Consider the following 20,379-nt stretch of genomic DNA (forward strand, 5'->3'; position numbering starts at 1 on the left):
TATTTATATAATAATATATCCTCTGCTCGTTTATCCAGCGCTTTTCCTCGTTTGAATTCATAATCGCGTATAACTTGAATAGTTATTTGCGTTGTCGTTTGATTTATCTTTTATAAATGACTACCTCTTATATTAATAGATATGGCATAGTTTTATGTTCTGTTATATTTATTTGATAAAAAGTGTATAATCAGGGCATGTTTTGTTGCTTTAGTAAAAATATATCTCTTTATTGAAGCACCCTGGCCCGCTAGTACTTGGACAAATGTTACGTATGAAGCAATAGGATTTGACAAAATCAAATTTTTAATTTAATGTGAACATTGCTTGGATATAATGCTTACCAAAGTGTTTGTTTCTGTTTTAAACCTATTTGGAATAAAACTCATCTATGCTTCAATGTGGCATGCTGAATAGGTCCCTTGAGGCAGACGGACAAAATAATACTCTAATTTTGTGTTGATACTTCTGCCTATCCTTTAACAAATGAAAGACTTAAGTATTCAAAATGAATTTGATCAACAGTTCCGGGTGAGATGTGGTGGAACTGTTACACCATGATTGGAAGATCCTTTACGGTTAGGGATTCTTCTTGTGCTGCGCTCCAGGTTATTTTGGCTTCATGTCTTTCAACATTTCTGAAAACGACTTGCTTCCCATTTGCATCTAACACCACCACTGCCAACTTCTGTGGTTGTGCTAATCTAATATGCCTTCAATGCAAAATGGTGCATGGTCTGAGAAGAATCCGTAAATATTATTCACTGGGGAAAACTTTAATTGCATAGGGTCCTTTGCATGTCCACATTATTAAAGACACGACATATTTGGCCGTTGATACATCACTGCAAAGTGTGACCTAAGCTCTTCTTTTCTGTCCGTTCACACCAGCGGTATCTCACAAGCCTTTTGAGAAAACATGGCAAACCCCTCCTCCGTCTCTCTCTATCCTACATTCCTGGGGTCCCAGGTTCCACCTCTTGTCGTCATGGCACTCGAAAGATTCCGAGCTTAAACAACTGAGCCAGTGGATCATAGTATTTTAAGCTAATAACAAATTGTAAAAACTACTTGTGGAAATTACTTTTTCTTAGTGCCTGTTGCTGCAGGAATATAATAAACATTTTGCAATAGGATGTATAATACTTGATATGAGTATACTACAGAGCTCTGCTGATTTGCGCTTCTGAATAAATGGGGGTGGGCAATAAAAGTAAACATTTTGGAATAATCAAGTACAAATTTTGGACCACAATGATTTATATCCACGATGTGAGGCAAAGGTTTCTTTTCTTGTTCAAGTCTTGACACAAAATACTGCAATTGTTTGTTGGAGATTTGGAAGATGGAGGAGATTTGGAAGCCATGGTAAAATACAAGTACACATTCAGTCAAATGATTGCTGATGAGAACTTTTGTCTGGATCAGATTTTTAACTTTGATAGGGCTTTACTTCAAAATAGTTCAATTGGCTTTGGTTCTGATTCCTAAACCCAAGAAACAAACCGATCCTCCCCTCGATTTGTAAGTATTTTTAAGAAAATATTGAAATATTTCTTGAATCTCAAGTGAGTAATGCAGAAGTTCTAAGAGGAGTAGTCTTTTGAAAACTTAGGGTAGAAGATGGGACAATTTAATTGACTTCATCATAAGACATGAAGGTCTAATGAAACAATTATCATTGAAGGACAGGTGGATGGGAAGAAAGCAAAGGTAGGCCTCGGATGAAATAGGTAGAGGTCAGAAATATTTGATGAAGTTTCTAAAGCATAAGAATAATATTGGTGTTAAAAGATTGGCTAATGTGAGATGTCAGTAGAGAGATTGATGGCTGTGAATGATGATTGCGACATAGCCAGGATATTTTGCCGTGTAATAGTTTATTGTATCTATCTTATGTTGTAATTGCAGGAATATGTTATGTCTCTGTGCTAGAGATTACAGTGGAACCTCGTTAAAGCGAGTACGGGCTATAGCGAGACCCCCGCTATTACGAGATATAGCCGATGCACCGTCGATTGACCCTATAATAAGCATGTTAAAAAAATCGTTTTAACGAGGCCCTTTTGGTGTTGGCTCTCGCCATAGCGACGGTTTCACCGCCGGAAAAACTTACACCAAGATTCCTTAATCTCTGTAATTGACGTGGTCTGTTAAATGGCGATCTGTTAGAAATGAAGTTAATGTAGTGCTCAAATTTATGTGGTAAACTGCAGAAACAAATGCAATACGTTATTTCACTTCACTGCTGCTTAACCTACAGGAACAATAAACATACACCAATGGAAATATTTGAGGCATTAAATAACCGCAATACAGTTTTATCAGTTAATTTTTGCATTTTCAATTGAAAATACCAAAATTATAGAAAGATTACGTAAATGCGCTAATTAAGTGCATAGAAAAATGGCTTCGTCGGTTGTGCATTGACATAATGATTGACAAAACAATGCTTTGCATGATTTTTATTCAGTGTGGCGCTTATAGATTGTTTGGATAGTTAGTCGTAGTTTGAGTAAGGAAATTTAGTGATGCAAAAAAACATGGATCGGATGGAAATTTATCTGTCGCCGCACCACTCCTGTTCCTGTATAATTGTTCGCAATAGGTACATTGGCTATTATTTGCCCCTCATCCGGTAAAGCAATAATTCGCTATAGCGAGTGTTTATTGGAGCACCGTGGGGTCTCGTTTTGTCGAGGTTGCACTGTAATTAGTCTATGGGGAAATCGCTTACCATGTTTCCTTTGTAATTCCTTTGCTGATTCTATCCCAGTTGGACCTTATCCTTAACTATTGTTTCAAGTGGCCTTTCTCTTTTCTACTGTGCAAATTTTACTGATTGTACAATTGTAGTTCGGCATCAATTAGTGGAAAGCTGCATGAATCTAATCTGAAGGAGAAATGACTGTTGATGGAATGATGGATGATATGAATTTCTCTTTTCAGGCAAGGGTGCCATGGGACGCTATCAAGCTGTTTTTTCCTTGCTGGCTCGTGGAGTCAGCACCTTACAAGCAGGCGTTCACCCTCTCCCTCGTCCTCCTTGTCCCCCCCCTCCTCCTCTCTCCATTTCTCTTCTCCCCTCTCCTCATCCTTCTCCTCCTGTCGTCCGCCACTGTGGTCGGGGCGCTCTCCGCATGGGTCTCCATGAAAGCCTTGCGAATGGTGCTCAAACACACCGTTCCCCTTTGCCTGCCCTCCTCTCTCAATTCATGCCTCGAGTCATTCCTCAAAGCCATCTTGGTCCACCTTGTCAAGTCCTTCCCTGTCGTTAACAGTTTCCCATGGGCTTGGTTTTCCTTTGTGAGCACCCTTATCAAGATCAAAGGGTCTGATCAGGATGGAAGAAGCTCGGAAAGTGCAGCATCTTCAGACTCGGGCGGTGGTGTGGTTTTGTCCGGAAATGGAGAGACCGATGGAAGCAAATTGTCTAGCTGGCAGAGTGAAAATGAGGGTGAGGTTGTTAATGTGAGGGGGGGTGGTGCCGTTGGACTTGCAGATGTTGTCAAGGGAGAAGAATCGCTGGGATTTAAACGAGCCCCGTTTGTTGTGCCTGAGGAGGCGGCCTTCTCAGGAGGCAGTGAGAGTCTGGCTGGGAGGGACAAAAGTGTGCGACCGAGAAAAAATATCATTCCCCTCTCGGGAGGCATTAATGGCCATCAGTTATCAAGTGCTGAAAGTTCATGCAGTTCAAATGGGAATGGTCAGGAATACTCGGTTGCTGGAAGAACAGGCAGGAAGAAATGCTCTCTAGATCGGAATGAGGTGGATATTCCTGGAATCCTGTCAATAGCATCTGTGGGTATGCAGAAGTGTGAAAGGAAACCTGGCAGTCAAGGGCATTTGGAGAATCCCATTAAAGAATCAAAGAGTGATGCCAGCAGCTGTTTCTTGGGACCAAGGGAAATCATTGGTAAGTTAGTGTAATTTGATAATCATATTTACCTTAGAGGAAAACTCAATTAAATGATAATAGTGTATATTAATAATATTGGTTACTGGTATGACGCCATGCATTTTCAAGGGAAACCTTATCTGCTTTCACCTCAAAATAAAAATTCATCTAATAAATGAAAATTAAACATCATTGAATAAACATTTTCCTTTTCTATCAATGCAACTGAGTAATTCCTTACCAATCATTAATTACAATAAATTTTTTTTAAAAGAATAGCGGTCTCCTGTCTCCCCTGCCACACGCCGCTCCGAATGGCAGATATACATATGCTGCTTATTTCCATTCAAAATTAAATAAGGAATGTGAAATGCATAAATGTGCTAGCTAAAATTTCAAAATCGCAAGATGTAACATGGTGTAGTGATTTCCTGAGTAAAACATGCGTTACCGTTACAAATAAAATAGATCATCTGCTTAACCCATCATTTTGACTGGTGTTGGTCTGTTAGGAAAGACTGGTAGTATAACTCTATTTCTATTTGATAAAATAAAATATATTTTAAGTAATAGAATACATACCAGAAAAAATAATTAAAAGTTAGGAAAAAAATAAGGCAACATAAAAAAATTATTGGCAATATGATTAAGTAAGTAGAATTAACGATCTGTCAAAATTAGGCGTCTGGTCTTTCAAGGGTTAAATAGCACTATTGAGGAAATAACTTTCAAGGTTCCAGTAGATAGTTAAATACATTTTGATAATTAGCTTTATACGTAATCATATCTGCCAGCTCCCTCGTCTCACTTGCAGCTGGGAGAGTTTCATGTGAGCAGGGGGAATGGCCTGGCCATTTCAGCGTACAGTCCGTTTTGTGGTGAGGCCACCGTGCCGTGCCGTGGGATGTCTTGGCTTGAGCCACTTTGGCATGAGGCACCTTGGCTTTAAAGTGTGAAAGCAGTTGTTACTGTTTCTTCCTGACAAACTAGGGCGGTGGTTTTCAGGTTTCTCTCAAAACGCACTGTAGAATAATATGAGTTATAGAATGCCATCTATCATACCATATATCTATTTATAAATGTGTATGAATTTTATGAGGTTAAAGGGAAGTAAAATTTTAGTTAGAAACCTGTAGTTTTGTGAGTCAGTGAAAAGTATATTTTGTCTATTTACCAATACGAGTGTTTACACACTGTCGTTTATTCAAAACCTTGATAATTATGATTGCTAATCATCATAAAATTATGATCATTGATTTCATCATTCTGATGGCTGCCACCGAGCAACTGTACAAGCATAGAATCAACTATGTACATAGGTATATTTCATCACCAAAAATGAGACTTTTGATTCAACATTTTAAAAGGCAATTCAACACTTGGCATCATTATTCCATTCATGTAATCTGATCATAATCCATGGTATTTTTCTTCAAAGCATTACCTCATTCCAAGGTGGCTATTAACTGATACATATGGGGTCGTGCCATGATTGCCATCTGCCAAGGTGAACATTGTAGACCCACTAAACCCTTACCTCTCAACCTTAATTGTGATCACTCCCTCTCCCAAGTGCATGCGTATGGCCAGAGCTCTGTGAGGAGGACCACTTTGTGAGCTTGCAACTCTTCCCTTCCAAGAGCTAGTTTCTCCTGGAATGTTGGAGCCATCTGTGTGTGAGTGAATCTATACGAGGCTGTCTTTAAATGGCAATGACATCTTAATAATGTAAACATGAACAACAGTAAAATGGATGCATGAAATAGCTTTAATGGTGAAATCACAGGGTTTGACAATATTAATCAAGACACCAGAGAAAAAACTGTAAAATACTGCTACAGTTACAGAGATCAGGACGCCAAGGTGGGTCCTCTTGAGGGTTACAATGCACCAGGGCTGGGAACCAAGTCAGAGACTTTAACTCCAGAGGAGGGGCTTGGAATGGAAGGAAAAAGGAAAGAGGTGCCGCTGCGATAGGAGCTTGTCGATGCCTCTGGGGTAGGGTTGGAAGGGAGGGACGGGGTAAACACCTCACCGCTCTATATAAGCGGAAAGGGCCCACTAAATAGCAAAACCAGGCATCAGCCATTAATGTGCCAAACATTTTGGTGGATTTTCCTATTCAAGAGAAAAATCCATCAATGAAATGGTTGGATACTGCTACACAAACATTCAGATTTTTACACCCAGAATGTTGATTCCGCCGTGGAAGTGATCGGAGGAGAAGTATCTAGCAGCAGAAGTAAGTGGTGTGGGCCATACTGTGGCAGCACCACTGCGTTATGGTTAGTTCAGATTGTGGGGGATTTTATCTCTTATATGCTTAGAGATAAGTCAAAACTGACAAAATTTTGGTTCTTGTGGGCTTACTTTCACGTTTTTGATCAGGATAGAGTTTTTCAGTCCAATTTTCGGTCCCAGTACTTTGGGCTCTGGGGCACAAGTTCGTGTAATTTTAAAGTAACCAAATTTTCGCACATGAATATTTACTTCATTTTTATCTTTTAAGACTAGGTAAACATAACTTTTCCCAATTATAAAAAATAATGGCTGCCTAATTTAAATAGATCTGCATATCTAATGTTAAGTTGGATTCGGAGGAAGAGTTCTCGGGTTTCCAGCCGGGTCCAAAGGTTTTTCTGCACCGACGTTTCAACGGCTAAGTCTGCCATCATCTTCAGGGTGAATGGATTAGCCAAGATGTGTCCTTCCTATATACCGTCGCATTGGGTTCAGGTGGGCTCTGATTGGTCGACGGTCGGGCCCGCACGTCCTCTCCCCATTCAGTTTTTTCAGGGCTGGTTTCCACGCATTGCTCAGATGGATGCCGGTGTCACTGTTCATTTTTCTCTTCTCAAGTCTGATTTCCACTGCTTCCTTTACGACACGGTCCCAGTAATTGTTGGCATGGCATATTATTTCTGTATCTTGAAATTTTATCCGGTGTCCATTTTCTAAACTATGCTCAGCCACCGCAGACTTATTGGGGTAGTACAGTCTGATGCATCTCTCGTGTTCCTTCAGCCGTTTTTCAATGGTGCGTCCGGTCTCCACAATGTACACTTGGCCGCATTCACACGGAATGCAGTAGACTCCTGATGTCTTCAATCCCAATTTGTCCCAGGTTGTTCCAAGAAGGGCCTTGAATTCTCCTGGTGGTTTGCGGATTGTCTCCACATTATGCCTCCTTAATATCCTGGCAATTTTGTTGGATGTGGTAGAGACCTTAGCAATTAGCACATTAAATGAAAACATAGTTCTGTAGTTTTACTCTTTCACCACTTGGATCGCTGCTGACCATCTACTGCTCAAACAGTAATAGAATCCACTGGTTATGACCTAATAACCTGTGGAGAACCTCTTCCGTTCCTGCATACATACACAGTGATCTGTTGTGCAAGAGTGGGCGAGTGTTGGGGAATAAATTATGTAGTTGATTGCATTTATTTCATTTTATTTTGCACTAGGGAGACCACAAAGCTCAATTCCTCCCTCTTCATATTTTTTGCTAGGCTTGAATCTCAAGAGTCACTTTTCCTGTGAGCACTGATCACTCAAAGGGTACCTTTTGACTATAGCTTTAAGGTGTAATTTACTGAATTGCATGCCCATTTTTGTTGTTCCTTTTTAATCACTCGTATCAAGAACCAGTCGCATAAAGTCGGGACTTGGTGTTGCTTTACGGGCGTGTTGAGCAGTTTATTGTTGAGGTTATAAGGACTGTGACTGTGAAGCATGCAAATAAGTTGTCAATTAAAGTAATGATTTAAGCTATATCGCAGAATACAGAATATATTTTGAACTGACTCACAAGCTACAACAAATGAACGGATGATGTCAGGAGTTGGGGGAGTTTCAGTATTGATCCTGATGCAATGCAGTGTCTAAGCTGTGTTCCAAGCATATTTCATGCAGGCCTTCAAAATCAACATAGACCACAACTCTTTTCAGTGAACGCCTTTTCATTACTGCAGGCAATATTTCTACCAAAGAATATATTACACCCAGATAGGGTAAAAATGTTGAATTTTTAAAATCAAAACCTGGAGAAAGAACCAATGTCTGCCTGATGTAATTTGAGGAGAGTTGAAGCCAAATTTTTGTTTCCCAAAATCATCAGTTCAGACCTCTTTAAGCAATGCAGGATAAAATACAGATTAACCCAGTTAAAAGTTAATTCCATTACTAATAATTTAATAGCAAAATATATAGTGAATATAAAATAGTTAAACAATTTATGTTTAAGTTTTCCGTTTGCTGAAATAGATTTTTGCATTAATATAACTGATCAAAATAAAGTTTTCACCTAATGTTTAAATTAATTTTGAACCATAGCACAAATTACAAGCAGATAACCGACCCGTAAATTGACCGCAAACCTGAACCATTGCATCCTGTTCATCGAATGCAAATGTTCAAAGGAACATGAAATCAAAATGAATGCGATATCCTAAATGAACAGCCAGAGGAAACAAACGGCCTCCAAAAAAAGAACGCCCTCCAAGAAATGAATACCCTCTTCAAAATGAACGCTATGGGGAAAAGAACAGCGTCTGAGAAACGAATGCCCTGAGAAAACGAACGGCTAGAATGAACCTAATATTTTGAACACCCGTTCAAAATATTAGGGTGTTTGAAGCATTCAGCTGCTATCCTGTTGGTTTTTGTGGACGGAGGGAAATGGTAGAGAAAGAAGGTGAAGGGCTCGGTCGTCTATGAGGCACTTAGGTGGCCTTAGATTGACTGCATCTTACCCGCCATCTGTTGTAGCCACCACGCAAGTAAGCTGCAGTTTGGTGAGCATACCTGTTGGACCGAATATGCCGCACGTGTGCAGTGCAGTCAGGAACAGTGTACTGGGAGTTTTAGAGAACTATTCTTTTCAGTGAACAGTTCGTTTTGGCAGTTCAGTTCTTTTTGACCCATCTCTTAAGTCCCTGAAGTCCCTAACGTTATGCCCTAGTATCCATATAATATTTAGAAGGGCTGATATGACATTGAATTTGTTTTGCAGGTGAGACGAAGTATACTGGAGGATGTAGTACTCATAGCTGGTGCCAGAAGGGCGTGAATCTAGAAGCCGAGTTAGCCCTATTAGTTGAGGATATTCACTTGGAATGCCTGGAGAGTTGGTATCCATCCTTGAGTGGGAATGAAGAGTTTCCTTTGGAATTTAAAGTTCTGTTGGACATGTGCGTCAAAAGAGCAGCTTCTCTTGGTGAATCCTCGAACATCTCCTTGCTTTCAATTAAACTAGGAACATTGTTTTTATGCCATCTTCGGGAATTCCGCAAATCACGGTGAGCCCTACTGTGTGTTGGCTGTTTGCCTTCGTACTGAGTCAGCAGGCTTAGCTAGTAAATATTTTTGTTCTCACAAATTGCCATGGGAAATAATTCCCATGGCAATTTGTGTGAACCTTTATTTGTCAGATACACATTTTAATTAACAAACCTTTGGCTTTCCAGGTCATTGTGCAGGTTACTGTGCCATACAGCTATTCATTTTGTCCCAATTAATGTTTTTATAACATTTTTTCATGCAGCAGAGATGAAATATGTATTCCGCAATGTTTGTTTTAGCTATTAATCATTGCATAATGACTAGTTTTTTGATGTCCTGCTTGATAAAAATCCAGGCACTATTCATCAAATGGATCAATTATGGAAATTCATCATCGCGGTGCAAGATCATCGTATACAGATGCAGGAAATATCAACCCTTAAATGGATGTAATAGGTCAGTGGGGCACAAGGATACATAGTGACGAAAGGTGTCATAAGGTATTCTTCTTAACCTGTCTTTTTCCCTCCACCACTCAAAACCTCCTCCCCATCTGCTATCACTATCCCTCCACCCCCCTCCCCCGCTCACCTACTATATTTAAGAGTAAATATTTCCTGTATTTTATCAGATGATGTCGCACTGCAATGGAGTTGGTCGTCCATATGTAAATTTGCATGTAAAATTTGCTAATTTTTTTTTTCTCTAATTAGTGGGTAGTCGTATGTGCCCATGGCATCGTGCCTGTTTGGTAGTTGGCATGAATGCACAGATCAATTGCTATACCAGTCATGTCTTGTGTTGGAAAAAGAAATGTTTTCACATTTATTTAAGGATAAATTTTAGTTTTCAATAAGCTGTGAAACATGGAATGATAGCTGTTTGGTCACTTTGATATTAAATGGTTCCATTTCAAGTCTCATTTAAGTTCAATTATTCATCTTCTAATTATGATTCAGGTTATACATATGTACAGTGGCGGAAAAAGTGAACGCACAGCTCATTGGCATCTGAAAGTGGCCAGTTTGGGAACTACTTGTCTTACTAAAATTTTCCACTTGTTATACTCTCATACAACCAGAAATTCTAAAAGCTATATGCCCGTTATACGAGGGAAATACCGTATAAGCGTGTGTAAGAGGCGCACCCCTATTTTGAGCATTTCTATGAAGAAAAAAATTTGGCGGCATTTTTTTTATACTATCGTGCGGTGTTGCAGACGTACGCCTGGAATTTCGACAGTTATCAAACTTTCCTCTTTCAATATTAATTGAAAGAGGAAATTTTGATAACTGCGGCGGTAATAGCGGCGTGAGAGGGAGTAGAACGAGTTCTGATCCTCTCTTCGCATACACCGTTGCTCTACGATGCTTGTCCTATTCACGAAGAATTTTGTTTAAATGCTCTCGCAGGAGTATTGCAATAGAATTGCAGCCGTGGAAAATTTTAAGGCAAAACACGACAGGCACATAGCATGAACCTTCCCAAGAGCTTGGACAACAATCGGGGCAATCTTGCCGTTTTTTTTCCTTTCCGAGACCCCACAGGAAAATAGGAAAACATCAAGTTACAGGGGAACAATGGAAACGTGTTTCATCCCTACCCCGTCTCACCAACTGACCTTGATCAATCTCCCAGTTTATGGAGGCCAAATGCTAGGTGAGTCATCTACTGAGCCCGAAGATATCTCGATAGCTTTCAATAATTGCATGACATGTATAAGGTTCAAAAAAAGAAAGAGATCTAACGCGACGCATATCTGACAGAATTTAAGTTTTTTAAGCTCTAATTGTTTGACACAAAGATTTATAGTTACAACAAGGCTACTAATATTCAAAATAGTCCAAACAGGACAATTTCGGAAGAAACAAGCGTAGCATAAGCGCATTCAAACAAGACGAGACGGACCGGAAACTTTAGGCAACGCAAACTGCGTATATCACATTGCTGCGCCTTCGCCCCTTCGCTTTGAAGGCAGCGACGTCACATTCAAGATCGGACTTGTTCTTCCCGTGCTCCTTCGCTCATAGCCTCGTAGCTTGAAATACGGAGGGGAGGGAGCGCACTCCTTCCCCTCCGTATTTCGTTGCTTGCTTCGAAGACGCAACGCATCGCGCTCCTTCCCCTGGACCTCTCCTTCCGCGCTCTTCACTTATAAGCATTTCTGATTTCTTCCATCCACAATTAAGTCCAACAGTGAACACACTCGTTCGAATTTTTTAAAGCGCAGGTTTTGACACCAATATAATTTTCAGTTGCAATAATCCTCATATTAGCGTCTGAAGATGAATTTTGGAAAATCAGGTCCTCAGCGTAATGGAAATTACTCGGCAAGACAGATATTGACTATTGACCAGGTACGTCATTCAAAAATACGTGTTTCTCTACGTTTGATAACCGATTACTATATGCAGTATAAATGCCGCGGGATGCCCACTCGCGGCAGTAAATTTAGCACGCCCTCCGGAGCGAAAAACCCCCGCACGATCTTTTCCATGTTCACCTCTGGGGTACCGACGTGACGGCGCGATGCTTACAAGAAAAGCAAACAGGAGCATTTTAAGAATACGTCACTAAGGGAGAAACTCCCCTGCCTGCCGCCTTTTTTTTTGACCTAGGATTACAGATGACTGATTCACACTGAAAACCAAGGCCACTCAGTTCCCCTTAGACTTGCGACCGGTGAAGGGGAGGGGGGAAGATAAGAAGTTTGTGTAAGAGGCGCACCCTCATTTTCGGCTGCAATTTCTGGGAAAAAAGGTGCGCCTCTTACACGCGCTTATACGGTAATCGAATTGGTCGCATTGTGAGAGCATGCAGGAGATCCAGCTATATTCTCCGGAGTACGCTTTGCCCACGATTCACTTTGAATGGAGTTTACTCATGCTTGGACATTAGTGGATGCAGCCGACATTTTGGGCATTGAGACTGCCTTAGGGCACAACCAATCTGGGGCCGTATTCTGTATTTTGTCGGTGCCGCACCGGTCGGTTTCTCTTTCAAGCCCACCGACTGGACATCAAACCGTGCCGACAACGGATTCCGCACCGACGACGACACTTTCAGCGATTCTGTAAGGTCGTCGGTTTCAAACCAGTCGGTACGATTCCCTCTCCTTCCCAAACAGGGAAAATCCGACTATATCCGAAGTTTCACGTGTCTCCACCAATGAAAGAAGGGTAAAAACAAGAGAAGACTCATTGGCACAGTTTGTTGTCGTCATTCTCAATCTTTTCACTTGCGGAAATTACGACTTATTGCTAGATTAAGATAAACGATATTGGATAAGTTGTTAACAATGCTTATATAATGTGTGGTAGTAATGCTGTACCTACAGAATCGAAGGAAACAATATTACAACATCACAATAAAGTTTGTATGTGATGGAGATTGTTGTTGCTGGAATGAATTATTGAAACTATCCTTGAGATCGTAGTTTCTTTTTTTAAATATTGGTTCCGTATAATGCTATTTATTCATGATTTGGTAATATAGTTGTCATTAAGTAAGTTCCGTATAAATGTTATCAACGGAAGGTTATGCCATTGGCACCGTAGCAGACGAAAATAGCATACCATGGAACGTGAACGTAGGATTCAAATGCAAATGTCATATTAGAGGAACAAGTTAGGAAATTGTTATAAAAATATGGAGCTGGGTGTAATTAAAAGAAGTGTAATGACGAGGAAGTAAATAAATTGTGATTGGGTGAAATACATTTGTATAAGTTGCGCATTCCAAGTGAGAGAAAATGATAATATTGCGGTAAACCTCATACTTATTAACAAATATCTTCTTTTATCGTCAAGGGAATCAATGGCTGACGATGAAATGAAATATAGTTACCCGTTACAAATGAAAGAAACTGCATCATGATACCGTTGTGGCAAACTTCATACTTAAATAAAAAGATCTTATTTCTATGCCGAGAGAAACGCCAAATTGATGATTGAGTGAAATAACAGTCGCCTATTCAGAGTGATATAAAGTGATAACATTGCGGCAAAACTCATATTTAATCAAAAATATCTTTTTTATGTCAAAGGAGCAAATAAATGATGATAGAGAGAAATAAAGCCTATTACAAGCGAGTGAAAGTGGTAACATAAATGAGAGAAAGTCATTATATGTTAGCAAAACTCATTTTTATTAACCATTATCTTATATTTCTGTCAAGGTCATTAATATAGATGATGACACAGTGAATTATAGAGGCGTATTCAAAGGGGCAGAAAAAGATAACATTGCAGAAAACCTCATTATTTACTCGGTGATGAGGTAAAAACAAAATAAAACGTACAATGCGCACCGGGGAGTTCATGAAACCCACTAGTCGGTGGCCGTACCGACACCTTTTTGCTGTCGGTACGGCTACCGACGATCTCCCGTCCTCTCGTCGGTGCCGCACCGACCGGGTTCGTACAGAATCGCACGACTTCTTACCGGGAGTCGGTGTGACGTCGCACCCGACGAATCGGTGCCGCACCGATCGGTTTGGAGTTACAGAATACGGCCCCTGGTGGAGTAGTGGGTAAAGTGTCATAAATTATGAAGTTCACAAATGTCTATTTAAACCTCTTATTTTAGGATGAGAATAATCTGTTAGTGACCAAATCGATCAATTATTTAACGGTATCTACATGAAAGAAATTATCGAAGTTTAAATTGGACATCAAATTTTCTGTAACCTTAATCAATTTGGTTATGCATTTATTTTCAATTGCAACATTTTAAGTTGTTCCAATGTAATTCTTGGGGAACTTTTATTGGACATAGAATATTGAGCAAAGCATTGCAATATTGAATTGAAAACAGACAACCGTTTCCTCGGAGGTTCCAAGGTGGCTCAAAGGTATACTTTCATTCCGCTTTGAGGAACTATTGAAGTTTTCCCTAGAACAAGGAAAGAAGCGTAGGCCATGACACATTGCACTTGCAGCTAATGTTATGAGCCTTGAAGTGGGGCTGGGCAATGGGGAAAAGGTAGTCAAAATTCACTCCACTGTCAACTGCCCTAATGGTTTTGCAAGATATGAGTTGAATTTCAACAAATAAATGAGAGCGTAAGAATCAGTAGTCTTGCAGCATCCTTTGAATCTCGTGATAGGTTTTGCAAAGTTTTAAGATCAGAAAAATGGAGTCCACGGAGAGTGTGCAGCATCAAATCATCCATCACTGACACTAAATCCGTTGAACCTACGATTCGTCGTATGATACTTCACCCACTACACCACCTCATGCCCTAAGGCAGTCTCAATGGCCAACATGTTGGCTGCGTCCACTTATGTTCCGACAAGAGTAAACTCCATTCTAGATGAGCCGTGGGCCAAGCATACTTCACAAAATATGGGGAAGAATGCATAGCTAGATCCTCTGCGCATTCTCATAATGTGACTGATATGATTATTTCCCCGGTATAATGGGCATATAGCTTTTAGAATTTTCGGTTGTATTCATTTTGTGCATTACGAGAGCAAAATTTTAGGAAAACAAGTACATAGTTCCTGAACTGGCCACTTCAAGGCACCAATGAGCTGTGCATTTATTTTCTCTGCCACTGTACATTTGGGTCAAAATTTCATTTTATACGATTTCACAAACTATCCGAGTTGAAATTTCCTCCGTACTAGTTCATCATTAACCACTTGTGATTCTACTGTAATTTTGGAGTGATTTCAGTTTGAAACAGTGATTGTTTTTTCAGAGTCCTTAACTTAATTCTATGAATTTGATATAGGCCAGTAAGAAAGGCATCCAGGTTTGTGAAATGTCATGGCTATCGGGAAAGGAGTAAAAATGAGAAGAAGTATGAGTTTTTATATATATTGCTATGTTATACATATGTATGTCTACTTTACCTGGAAAAATTATGTCATGATCAAAAGAATATTAAGTATTGTTTTCCATCTATGACAACATCAATTTGTTTTCAGGCGGAAAAAACGTGCAGCTGAGGCAATAATGCAAGAAGCTAACCAACCAGGAGCTGATGAAACGATGCCTGAAGAGTCTTCGGAGAAGGGTGCGATTGGAGAGAGCAGTGCTTTAAGTGGTGAGGTCTCCGTTGAATGCACTCCTGAAGTGTCAGTCATTGCCACATCAGACAGTAAAAGTAATGCTGTGGGAGTGGATAAGAGCAGGAGCCCCAGGGAGCTCTCTACGACATTGTATTGTACTTCCTCAAGAGACCACGCATCTGGTCTCACAAAGACGACATCTGAGGTTCTCATCGGGGAGGAAGCTTATTACAGGCTGCGATTTGGCTCGAGCACACGCAAGAAAAACGTGCATGCCCATTACCTAGTAAATCTATCCTCATTTGTAGTGGGAGATTTTTTTTGTGCGGTGGGAAAGTTACCTATTGACCCAGAAGTGAAGCAGTATTTTAGAGATTTTGGTTCTAGTCTGGCGGAGTCGCCTGCGGGAAAGATACTAGTGAGCATGATTTCACGCAAAGTTTTCTTGCCTTTAGTGGATGTCGTAAGTGACCCTCAGTGGCTCAATGCCCGAGTTGCGTCTTTGTTGATTGATCACGTTGGAGCCAAAGTGACGCTGGATTGTTTGGGAGAGGAGGAAGAAGGAGAAAATATTTCTTATTTTTCTGTTGCCACCACAAGTAGTGAAGTCTCCCCTGTAAAGGGTGATCAAGAATCTGAGCCATCGGGTAATCACGCCTCTGATGAAGCAGTTGACCTTGGGAAATGCGTCAGAAATGAAGAGAATAGCTCGAGAGACGAGAGAAGGAAGAGTTTATCCTTGCCCCTGGAAGTGACTGGCAGCAGCATCACCAACCCAATTGACGGGCGAATATCATCTGTCCTCGGTGGAATCATCTCGGCTACCGCTGGCCCACTTCTCCCTGACAATGTCGGAATCTCATACAAGTATGTCCACTTTTGGATCATATTTATTTTTTAATCTTTTCTTCCAATTGATTTGAAATTTTTTGCAAGGTTGGAGAATGTGTCAACAAGCATCGGAGATGCGGCAGACGATTGATACTTCGACCCTGGTGGTGGGTTTCAATCCTTCATGGGATGGAATTTTTTTCCAAAGTAACCCTGGAAAGTAATAGAGTAAAATTTTTAAGCAAATAGTGGAGGTTTATTTTTTTTGATGGATCAGTGCTTTTCGAGTAATTCTTGTTTGAAAATTTAGAATTTTATGGAAAAAACATGTTTTCCAATGGATAGCTGTGTAAAAAATCTGATAAAACTATGAGAATCGTTTTTTGAGGAATGATCTTAGTGAATAATGTAGGAGCGAGTGTTTGCCATTAAAAGAAAGTGGGGATAATAAAATAATTGCTCTGGAAATCATTAAAATAATTAGGACTAGTCAGGGAAATTGATAGTGAAAAGTTGTTATGAAACCTGCTGAGGCTAATCTTTAATATTCGTAACATGAGGTGTTTAGTGTGGCTTCTCTTCATGAACTTTATTTTTTTGCCCAAAGGCCTATCAAGCGGATGTGGAACAGCCCCAGTGTTGAGGAGGGGAAAGAGATGGACGGTGAGCCGGAGTACAAGAGGAAAGTGAGACAGTTTGGTCGGCACATTGTCGACGGTCTCCCCGTTTATAGCAGTGCACTTTCAAGCAGAGTTGCAATGTCGGCACATGAAGGTGAAATGCGCAGTGACGAAGCAATTGTCTCTGCACCAGCGACCAAAGCCTTGCAGGAGGGTATCGAAAAGAAAAGCGTATCGTCACTGGCTGTCAAAAAGCCAACCAAGGTATGTGGTGGAAATGAGAATGATTGTATGAAATTGCAATGAAGACTCTGCTTGTGGCCAGCCGTAGCTTGTAGCACCTTAGGTGCAGATTGGGTTTTGAATTCCCTGATATTTATTCTCTCACTCACTCTCTGGACTCAAGTTTAATGAGGGGGAATTTTCAATCACGATGATAGAAGAACACAAACTTTTGTAATTTTTTACTCTCTTTAATCAAACTTTAACTGACTTAGGTTTCAACGGATTACTGTTATTCTCTAGGTGTCGAATAGCAGAAAGCTAAAATGTCCTAATATATGAGTGCACCAAAATTGCAAATGCGCCTCACAAAAAAATCTGTGTTGAATGAGCATGTCTTTTCAATTTTGCTCGCCTTTGCTGTTTGCCTTTGGCCTTTCCCCATTCCCTGGTGTTTGCACATGTGGACTAATTGGTGTGTATTTGGCAAGCTGTTTGGGTGTCATATACAGTGCATGTCCTTGGGACATCTTGAGAACGACGTTTGTCCGTTGAAACCTACGTTGGTGTAAGTTTCATTTAAGTGTGAAAAATGATAAAAGTTTTTATGTTCTTTTATCATCTTGAAATCCCTTCATGGGAAGCATTGTGTCTATCGCAAAAGATTTGGTTCAGTAAGTGTTCAACGTGTACCGGTTCAACTTGAATGAAATTGAACACGATTCCACTACTGCATAGTCTCACAGAAACTTGTAAATATATCCATGAAGATAATACTGTGGTTATCATGCAATCTATTCAATTATGTAGTTGTATTTCTAACCATAGATTGTGTGATCCCATTTAGTATGAGGACAGAGTATCTCTTTGTTTCATGAAGTTGTTTAAAATGACATGGAAAAATATCTTAGTTGCTTAAGTATGCCTGTCATGTGTCTAAGGAAAATAAGTCATTACTGAATCAGATGAGTTAAGAAGCTTCTAAAACTATTAACTAGAGATGTGCGAATAGTATCCGCGAATACTCGAATACCTCGAATACTAGAAAGTATTCGATATTCGAGATTTCGAATAGTTATGCGAAAAGTACCACCTCGAATACCTCGAATACTTTGAATTTCGCGTCATACACTGTCGCACGCACGTCGTTGGTAGTGACTCGGAAAAATGTAGAGAACTGTAGTCATTTAGTGCTCGCAGCGCCGTTTTACGCAAGTTGACGAATTGCATCAAATTCGTGGATTTTAGCGTTCGTGGATTCGTGGAAGTGTTCGACGAGGGGAACCGAAAATAGTCGGGTGAAAAAATCCGAAAATCCCCGATTCCCCCCACCAGGAGAAACTCAGTGCCGTGGGATAGCAACCTTAGGGCATTTCCCACGATCCTCTATCCCCCTCCATTCAGCACTCGCCTCAACCACTCTGACGCTTTCCTCTTCTCCGAAATCAAACAAAAGGTCCCAGCTCGCGCAGGGATCGCATTACGAAGACCCCTGCTTCGAAAAAAATATCGAGTTACGAGAACAATAAAAACGTGTTTCACACTCTCCCCCCTTTTCTCACCCACTGACCTTTTTCTGGCTACCTGCTTCGAAGTTCCCCATTTCTGGAGGTCAACTGCTGTGTGAGTACCGTGGGATACTTACATTAGCGCATTTCCCAAGGTCCGGTATCCCTCTCCATTCAGCACTAGCCCCCCCTCTGAAGCTTTCCTCTTCTTCAAAATAAAAAAAAGGTCACAGCTCGCGCAGGGATCATATTAGGAAGACCTTAGCTTCGAAAAAATACGCGAGAACAATAGAAACGTGTTTCGGGCCCTCCCTTTCCTCCCCCACTGACCTTTTTTTTCCTACCAGCTTCGAAGTTCCCCATTTCTGTGGAGGTCAACCGCTGCATGAGTCATCTATTAGCACAAAGGGTGTCTAAGAATGACTTTCGTCAATTGATGTTACACCTTTATTGAATTGAAATATTAGTAATGTGCGCGTAATTTCAAAAAGAATAAGACCAAACACGAAGTATTTCTGAGTTTATTTAAGCATTTTACGCAAAGAAATAAATGTCATAACACGACGGAGACTTAGCATTCTGGCGAAACTCGATATGAGCAGCAGAGCTTCTTGGAAGTTGATGCGGTATTTTTTTCCGAAAACATATATCAAGTTACAATTTATGAGTGGTGCTATAAATCTTTATTGTTACGATCACAGACAAAAGGATATTTTCTCAGAATATTTGGTTTCTCCCTGATAGCAATTCCAATTCATCTTCTTATCTCGTGAGAACTCCCAAAGATGGACTGAAAATAATTGAAGAAAATCCGGTGGAAAAGAGCTTGTATTTTGCAAAATGCCTCAGATTGTCAGCTAGCACTTGGCAGCAGGAGTGGGGGTAAAGCGATGTTAGTTGAATTAATTATATGCCCAATTGTTTCCATAAAATTAAATTATTCATTAATCAGCTAAATTCCTGTTCGAATCATTTTAAGGAAATCAAAATTACTCCCCAAAATCTTGTGTTGCCTGCTGCATAGGCAACCGAGTCAAACATTCCAGCATTCATCATTTAGTATTCGAGGTATTCGAAATTCGAGGTATTCGAATATTCGAGCAATGTTTTAATATTCGAATTCGATATTCGAATTCGAGAAATCTGCTATTCGACCCATCTCTACTATTAACCAAAATCGAGAAATTGACACTATTTTACCCAATACAAGAATTTAATATTTGAGTTGAGGAGTGAGATTGGGTTTCACATTTCTATAAACTCGATTGTTTGAGGCGTTACACATTATTATTATTATTTTTTTTTTTAATTGTTTCACATTTCTATCCAGACTTCTTCCAAATTTAATCTCTCTACAATAGTATGTACAGTAGAACCTCACTTATGAAACTTTCAGCGGAAAACCAAAAAAAGTCTCATAAGTGAGGAAGTTTCATAAGTGAGGTTTTTTGGTATTTAGCATGAAATCCTTTCCTATAGGGGCTGGTTTGTCTCCAGGATGCAATTACTCATTTGGAGGCAAGAAATTGAAGCCTAATGATCTTATTTTCTCAAAAGTAACACCCGAGATGATGTGTTACTTTAAGAGAAATATAATTTTACATTCCTGAACAACTTTACCGACGGTTGAACAACTAGCATTTCTGGTACTAAGCTGCAAGGCTATCACACTGGAGAGATTTCGGAATGATGACACTAAATGTTCACAGAGAAGCCAATTTTTTTAAAAAGTTGACTCATAAAAAGCGGTTTTCAGGAAATTCATTTTACCACCTATAGGCAAACCCCAGATTGGAGATTGAAGAAATGAAATACCTGAGGAAAGTCATCCAAATTAACCCCGTAATTATACCATTTTTCTGAACTGACGGCGGCTGACCTTTAGCGTGCTCGAAACCCACCCACTCTTCTAGCCAATCACAGAAGAGCGACAGGAGAAAGTGAGGAAGAGCCCGCAGTCTCTCTCCGAACTCCGAGCAGTGCACATCGCTCTCCAGCTA

The 20,379-nt window shown here is 40.2% G+C and overlaps 1 protein-coding gene across 3 annotated transcripts in view; it reads left to right on the top strand.

Moving 5' to 3' along the window:
• LOC124163190 overlaps nucleotides 1–20,379 on the top strand; it is a 74,515-nt gene that overhangs the window by 977 nt on the left and 53,159 nt on the right. For 2 of the 3 annotated variants that reach the window (XM_046539924.1, XM_046539925.1), the window contains exons 2-5: nucleotides 2,950–3,916; nucleotides 8,913–9,198; nucleotides 15,115–16,065; nucleotides 16,637–16,913. In XM_046539924.1, the coding sequence (XP_046395880.1) occupies nucleotides 2,950–3,916; nucleotides 8,913–9,198; nucleotides 15,115–16,065; nucleotides 16,637–16,913 (2,481 nt within the window). Of the gene's footprint in view, nucleotides 1–2,949; nucleotides 3,917–8,912; nucleotides 9,199–9,366; nucleotides 9,638–15,114; nucleotides 16,066–16,636; nucleotides 16,914–20,379 lie in introns of those variants that run through there. The other variant, XM_046539926.1, reaches the window with a different exon arrangement.

This window comes from Ischnura elegans, chromosome 8, assembly GCF_921293095.1.
Source record: "Ischnura elegans chromosome 8, ioIscEleg1.1, whole genome shotgun sequence".
Classification (NCBI taxonomy): domain Eukaryota; kingdom Metazoa; phylum Arthropoda; class Insecta; order Odonata; family Coenagrionidae; genus Ischnura; species Ischnura elegans.